Source organism: Micropterus salmoides, unplaced genomic scaffold (assembly GCF_014851395.1).
Source record: "Micropterus salmoides isolate LMB-PRFRI ecotype aquatic unplaced genomic scaffold, ASM1485139v1 Ms_hic_scaffold_3141, whole genome shotgun sequence".
Taxonomy (NCBI): domain Eukaryota; kingdom Metazoa; phylum Chordata; class Actinopteri; order Centrarchiformes; family Centrarchidae; genus Micropterus; species Micropterus salmoides.
In genome coordinates this window covers 19,258-27,459 of record NW_024042420.1, presented here as the reverse complement: position 1 = coordinate 27,459, position 8,202 = coordinate 19,258, and the positions used below count along the sequence as shown (strand labels likewise).

The 8,202-nt window shown below is 38.6% G+C and overlaps 1 protein-coding gene across 1 annotated transcript; it reads left to right on the top strand.

Moving 5' to 3' along the window:
* The first annotated feature begins 4,767 nt into the window (after nt 1-4,767).
* Nucleotides 4,768-7,173, top strand: LOC119884070 (UDP-glucuronosyltransferase 2B20-like). The gene is made up of 2 exons (XM_038694537.1): nt 4,768-4,788; nt 5,124-7,173. The coding sequence occupies exon 2, from the start codon at nt 5,126-5,128 to the stop codon at nt 6,734-6,736; it is 1,611 nt and encodes a 536-aa protein (XP_038550465.1). The 5' UTR covers nt 4,768-4,788; nt 5,124-5,125; the 3' UTR covers nt 6,737-7,173.
* The last annotated feature ends 1,029 nt before the right edge of the window (nt 7,174-8,202 follow it).

Below are 8,202 nucleotides of genomic sequence, written 5' to 3'. Positions count from 1 at the left end.
TTGGTGTATTAACCAAATGTGCGGCCATCCAAGCTGTGCGTGCAGTTACGTAGTAGAGCTTAACTAGTGCGCCTGTGCTGTGCCAGAATTAATGAACTGGACAGAAAATCAGGAATTTGTTAAATAGAACGTCGTCCATGAAAACTGATCTTGGCTTTCACTCAGTAGAGGTTATTTTTCAGAATTCATTTTTGTGAAAAAGGGAGAGAGCAAATGGATGGATACAACAGTCCTGTTGAGCTTTATGAGTGACCACAGGTTATATTGGCTTACTTCATTCAGCAACGGGCTACTCCTTTATTTCCAAAAATTCTTTTGATAGATGCTTTAGAAATAATCATAGTGTATTGGCTGCTTATGTTATGGAGAAGGCAGATCATATACAGCACCGCTCATATTGAAGCAAGTGGTTTGGGTTGGCTACATGTCCATCTTAAGATAACAACAGATAGCCTACAGGCACAACAGCAGGGTAGGCAGCAAGCAAGGATGATTTTGTAAAGCGATCTCACCGATGTCTTCATATAGATCAAAAATTAAATATATTCTGCTGGGTCCGCTTCCAGTGCTAGTGATGTGAAGCAAATGAACCAACACCAGGATTTTAATAGATCATTTAGCCTGTGATTTTAGCATTATTTCAAAAGCTAAACTCTTAATAATCCATCTGCTGAGCTTAAATTGATCGATGAGACATGTATAGGTATAGCCTATTTTGCAAATCATTTGGTAACCACATATGCAAGTCAGTGTTAAAAACCCTGTGCTTGCCTTCAGTGTACTTTGTCAGTCCACAGTTATAAGCCCCCAGTCATTAGGCCTCCTTTAAGTCTTAACGTCATTATTCATAACACGCTGTAGGTTGCAGTCTAATTCTACTAAAATGCTTATCAGTGTGACATCCCCATCTCTTTCAGCTGCTGGAATGTCTATCTCTTTGTGTTCTATGTTGTCCCTCGCTGTCTTCCTAACAATTAAAGTGTGAAAAAAGTGCCCACTGTATAAGGCCCCGCTAGAAGTCTTCACCCCCTCTGCACTAAGCCATCAGCTTCATGCATTCTGCTACGTTATTTATTAGGCACCTTATAAATATTAAACTAATAACATCAATCAGAATAACAGGCAATAGTGGTAAATAAATAATTGCAAACAAAAAGATGAGTAAAAGTAATCTGAATTTATTAAATATTTGTGATAATACAGCAATTTTGTAATAAAATATATATAATAGCATATCATTGGTTTTACACATTATACTGGAAATATAGGACCAACTGTCACCACTGTTTCCTGCAACTGAGTCTAAATTAGTTTATCTTAAAACCAATCTCAATTAATACAGTTGCTGGTAGGTGCAATAAGAACTGTCCACTGAACCTCAAAGTTTACAGTGCACCTAAATTTAGTAAGGCTAAAAGAAACCATTTCATAATTTAATTCAGAACTGTCGCTTTTGTTTTATATCATAGAGTCATGCAGGCTGCATAGGCTAATTCACAGCTACCTTACATCTTACACTGTATTTCTTCTTCAATGAATATTTTTTTGTTCATTTCAACTTGTTTATCTCACATGACAACCGCCAAAATATTTTTCATCTACAGATGTAAACTTCAGGGTTACTAAGCAATTCCAGTTAAGCCTTTCTGGCATCAGTGCTTAAAATTCTCGAGAAGGCTGGGATTGTGCTGTAAGGATGTACAGTAGATTTATGAACTCACTAATAGGAAGAACACCTCACTAGGAAATGAGTAAGAATCTCACACAGTGAAAATCTACTTTATCAAAAACTTTTTTACACCAATATTTTTCCATCTCTCTCTGCGGTTCCTCCTGAGTGACTGAATGAAGAACTGAAATAGTGCAAGTTGGCCCACAATGGCACTCACCAAAACTGAACTAACAATTAACAGCAGTTATTAAACAGATTTTCAGACAAGATTGGGATCACGAGACGAGTCGAGATTTTAACACTATTCTTTTTAGAAATCTTTAATGTTGAATTATATGAAAAATTGGAGCATTAAACACTTTATTTCCTGCATTCTGCCGATTTTTTTATGTACGTAAAGAGAACACAAAATTCAGGTGGCAGGTGACAATTCACAATCTATAGCCTAACTGTAACAGAATATAATGCAGTGCAGCTCTCAGTAATTCTGTGCTGCTATCAGATCTGTTTCTCCTGTAGATCAACTTATTTAATATCATCCCTGCTGATTTATGATTTAGTCTTCCCTCCTCGTTGAATCTTTGTTTGGGGAAGTAACCTCTTAAAATGTGATTGTGGCACCTTTTCACCTCAATGATAAATTATTTAATTTTAATACATTTATAACTCCTTGACTTTATTAGCTACTGTGTTTCAGCAGATCTTCTGCTCATGTTCACTGAAACTGATCAGGCAGAGCTACGTTACAACTCGTCACAGCTGTCAGGACTCACAGCGGGAGCAGGTTCAGTTGATCAGGGCGTACGGCGTGAGAAAAATAATGTTGGCTTGACAATGTGTGAAAAATGTTTAATTTGCTTGAGTTCGCGAGACAGCTTTTTACCTGTCAAGATATCTGGTCACAATTTAATCTCGCAAGATCCCGAGATCTCGTCACACCCCTAGAAGTTAGCCTACTTAGACATGTCTTGTTGGGTTTAAATACTTATGGCCCATAGAATGATATATCGATATTAGAGGTGCAACAACTAATCGACGCAGTTGAAAAAAATATTTACGTCCTTGTAGGTTTTTAATTATTCAAACTGGCCAAAATGGCAAGCATTTCACTACCATTACATTTGTGTATTTTCTATAGCGTTGTTTTGAGTTAAAGTTCAGTCAGTGGCTAACTTACTCTCTGCTCATAAACTCAAAGCATAACGTTACAACGTCAGTCTTCTGCCTGCCAAGAAAGCTTTCTGATGGTCATGCAGTGGTCACTTGCAGTAACACATATCTCCTGTCATGCACATGTTGTGACTGACAGGAGAATTATAGACTAGTTAACTATTGACAGGTATCATCCTGATGGTGTTTAACATTACGTAAGTTAGTTGCTAGCTAATATCCACAACATGTTAGCGCACCTAAAGTAACTAAAGAAAAAGTTGCTCAGAGTTATAAAGTTACAGTTCCATTACCCAAGACATAGCATCAGTTTTAAACTTATCGTTAGCTGTCACGTAAGTTATACGCAAACATTACTTCCATGCTTCACGTATGGGATGATGTTCTTGGGGTTGTACTCATCTTTCTTCTTCCTCCAAACACAATGAGTGGAGTTTAGACCATAAAGCTCTATTTTTGTCTCATCAGACCACATGACCTTCTCCTTTTCCTCCTGGATCATCCAGATGGTCACTGGCAAACTTCAGACAGGCCTGGACATGCACTGGCTTGAGCAGGGGGACCTTGCGTGCGCTGCAGGATTTAAAATTTTTAGATTCCGTCTCTCACAGTTGAAGTGTACCTATGATAGAAATTATAGAGCTCTACATGCTTTTAAAGTAGGAAAACCTGCAAAATCAGCAGTGTATCAAATACTTGTTCTCCCCACTGTATATAATGTTAAATGTACACATTAAATGCATGTGCATGAGCAAAATGTGTGAATGCGTGCATTAAAATATATGTATGTGAAAGTGAAAATGTATGAATGTGTGAGTGAAAATATATGAATATGAGAGTGAAAATGTATGAATGTGTGAGGGAAAATGTATGAATATGAGAGTGAAAATGTATGGATGTGTGAAGAAAATATCTGTATGTGAAAGGAGAATATATGTATGTGAGAGTGAAAATGTATGAATGTGTGAGTGAAAATATATGTATGTGAAAGGAGAAAAGTATGTGACTGAGAGGTCCAGAATAGATTATGGCTTGTATGGCCCCTCATATGGAGAGGCTGATGGCATTTATCCTTCGAAACTGGGGATTGTCTTCAATCACGCTCCTTTAAATCTCTCGCAGGCGAATTACATTGTTGCCTTAGCCATAGTCTGCCTCCAATAGTTGGTCGTCTCTGTGTCCTACAAAAAAAAAAGCGATTACTGTTTACAAAATGGATGCATACAAACACTCTATTCATATGTGAGGCAATTTGATGCATTTGTTTTTACAGTATTACTACCTAAAGTGCACTAGCTACAGTACATGTATGTGTTGTAACAGCAAAGAATAAACCTCATAAGCTGATGATACACGGAGCAACTTTTAGAGCAATGGTGCTGGGCAATGTTGCCGTCAATGGTAATGAGTAAAGATTACTACTGTAATCCCCTTCCCCCCATCACTCTGCCACCCTCCCCGTACCACCGGTATCCGTTCAAAACATAGTCAGACTTGTCACCAGCAAGACTGCTCAAAAAGTTGCCCCGTGTATCATCAGCTTTACTGTAAAAGTTACAGTAGAGAGTAGTCTGAAGCACACCTGCCTGTTTTCCTCTCTGAAGGTTCTTATGATTGAGGCAACGGTGAAGCGACTCAAGTTTGGCTGTAGTCGTTGCCCGGCCTCCCTCATAGTCATACCATGGACAAGGACATGGTCAACCAGTGTGGCACGAATTTCATCTGAGACTGCTTGTCCCCTCCCCCTTCTCCTCCTCCTCCTTTCCCTGCAGTCTCTCTGCCTGGCTGTCTCGTTAGTCCTTATCCCTCTCACCTGTGTTGTTCCTGCCTGCTCGTTAGTCCCTGGTGTTAAATGTTTGCTGTTTCTGTCAGGCCTTATGATGAATATTCTGCCTGTTGCTCTACTGCCAATTCTGTACTTCGGCTTTTGCCACTTTCCATTACCCGTAAGTTTTGTTTCTGCCTTTTGTTTTGGATTAAAACTGTATGTCTGCTCTCCAGTGTCTTGCATTTGGGCTTTCTCCTGTTTTGTATTCACTAAACCCTGACAAGTATATTATGTTAACATGTGTCAGGTGGCTGGAAACAACTCTGAGTGACTGCTGATGTTTCATGTTGCTGCTGGAACTGTGAATGGCAACTGTTATCAGATTAACAATGACAACTTTTTTTTTAAGATTTTAATATGGTGGATAATGTGTGGAGTTATTTTTACAGCTTGAGCGCTATGAACTGCAAATGTTTGTTCAGTAAGCTATTTTTTTTTTTTTATCTCCTGCAGTGATGGGCTTATATCCAGTCCTGCCATTCATCCTGCTGTTTTCAGCTACTCTGTCCTCCAGTTGTGATGGTGGAAAAGTGCTGGTTTACCCTATAGATGGAAGCCACTGGCTTAACATGAAAATCCTGGTGGAGCTGCTTCATTCTCGGGGCCATCAGGTTACAGTACTACGTTCCTCCACCAGCTGGTATGTTTCCGAATTCTCACCCCATTACACCTCCATTACCATTCCCCAGGAAAAGTCCCAAAACATGGAGAGCCAAGCCTATATGACCTCTTTCTTGAAGAGATCAATAGAGATCCGTCAGAGCAAAGGCTCACTATGGGCATTTCTGAACTTCTATTGGAACCTTTTCAACATGATGGGGGAGAACCAGCAAGTTGTGGCAAAACTGGTCATCTGCATCTTTGAGAATAAAACGCTAATTAAGGAGCTGAAGGAAACTGCATATGATGTTTTTCTGACTGACCCTGCATTTCCAGGTGGCGTGCTATTGGCACACTATCTCCAGCTTCCCTTGGTTTTCAATGTGCGCTGGCTTTTCAATGGAGAGGCCCACTTCGCCATCGCTCCTTCTCCTCTGTCCTACGTCCCTGAATTGTTTTCTCACTACACTGACAAGATGGACTTTTTTGAAAGAATCAATAATATAATCTGTCATAGCATGTTGGTTTACATGTACTATTATGTGTCAAACCCTCCTTACCAGGCTGTGTGTGATGAATATTTTGGACCTGATGTCAGCGTCATGTCGCTCATCCAGGGAGCTGACCTCTGGTTAATGCGGTCTGACTTTACATTGGAGTTCCCTCGTCCCACCATGCCAAACGTTGTCTACATCGGGGGGTTCCAGGGTAAGCCCTCAACGTCTCTCCCATCAGATTTAGAAGAATTTGTGCAGAGTTCTGGTGAGCATGGGGTTATTGTCATGACGTTGGGAACCCTGATAGGTGACCTCGGCCCAGAGATATCGGAGTACATTGCCTCAGCATTTGCCAACCTCCCTCAGAAGGTCATGTGGAGGCACATTGGGAAAAGACCCATCACTCTGGGAAACAACACCATGCTGGTTGACTGGCTGCCTCAAAATGATCTACTAGGTCACCCTAAAACCAAGGTTTTTGTCACACATGGGGGTACTAATGGAATTTACGAGGCTATCTACCATGGTGTCCCAGTTCTGGGCATTCCTCTTATCCTTGACCAGTATGACAACATGGTGCGTCTGAAGTCCCGAGGGGTGGCTGAGATTGTTGACGTGACGACCTTTGATGTTGAGTCTCTGACGAGTGCTCTCAAGAATATTCTAGATCCAGAAAAGCCATACAAGAAGAATATGGTCAAACTTTCACAGCTCCATAATGATAAACCAATAAAACCCAGAGACAGTGCCATGTTCTGGATGGAGTTCGTCATGAGGCACAAAGGTGCAGCACATCTGCGCACGGAGTCCTATAAATTGCCATGGTATGCCTATCATAGTCTAGATGTGATTGCAGTTTTTGTAGCATCTAGTCTACTGATCATCACATTAGTTTGGGTTTTCTGTCGATGTCTCATTAGATGTTTAATACGTGTCAAGAGGTCCACATCCAAGTCCAAAAATGAATAGATAACTCAATGATAAAACAGACTGGTAATTTACAGTGGTACAGACTCTTTGGGATAACTGCAGGGAAAGAGATACAGGACTTCAATGAATATTATGATGGTGGAAATTAACTTTTATAATAGCTGTAAAATGTTCAAACTAGCAGCACTATTCTTTGTGCTGAACTGACTTTTTGCAAACTGAACATCCAATTTAATTTCAATACTTATTTGAATACAAAGTCACAAAATGGGTTTGGACACTTTATTTTTTTTTTTTTGATTAGACAAACATCAGGAGCAATCACAGAATGAATACATAAAGACTATGATGGGAGTATGGTTCATAATTCTTACAGGGGGATTAATTTGTTTTCATCATATTACTATTAAACATGTTTTACTTGTGTTAAACCTGCCTTGCAGTTTATTACAAGATTAAAGAATAATTGCAGCTTATCAATACTTGTCTTATTTTTTGCAGTTTTGACTGTCATTCTTATTCGTAACAAACATTTTATACAGCTAGTTAGTTCCTGGGATTTCAGAATGGGAACAAGAAGTCCAACATAGCAAGAAACGCAAGCAGTACAATGATTATTCAGGTTTTCAAATTGATTTAAAAGATAAAGCAAACCGTAAAACTATTACCAAAAAGTATGAAAGCCAGACAGCACAGATTGTGATTTGGATTTTGGCTGAAACAATGTATAACTGACACCTTAAGTACAATTTATACTTCGGCATGTAGACCCTACGCAGGAGTATAAATTGAGCTTTAGAGTGTCTTTTAGTACAACTCAACATTGAAAAAGACATTTTTAGGCGATCAAATAACTGAAGTGGAAAAGTAGGGTAAACAATTTAACTAATATCACCATGAAACGTTTCTGGTTGATTACTTTAAGACAATATTTTTATTGTATTACAGGTTTTCTGAAATATTATGTTAAAGTATGCAAATGAGGCAGTATTAAGAATTATATACAAGAATTTAAATCTGAACACTGAATTAAGTCAGGTTTTAAATTATTTTTTGGGGGGGGGGGGGGATTTCGGTTATATATATTTTTTTATTTTATAAATTCAAAAAACAGGCATAAAAAAATATATTTGGCACCTGTTTTGGGGAATAAAATGGTCTATAAATTAGGCTATGAATGACAAACTGTAAACCTTCAAAATATAGTCAGGAAGACCTCTGAAACGTTTTGTGCATGTAAGTGCTATTAAAATGGAGATTGTAGGCTCAAAGTATGAGGAAAAATTAATTTTGAAAAAAGGCCTGATAAGTATTATAAAATTCTATACATTTTCATTGAAAAACAATATTTACAGAGTCAATATCGAATCAAATCCTTAACAACACCACTATATAACATCTCAAATATATCAAAACTGATAAATGAGTAACAGCATGTCTGAAGAGTCACACTTAAACACAGAAATAAATTGGCTCTGACAATATCTAAATAAGCGCCCAATGTC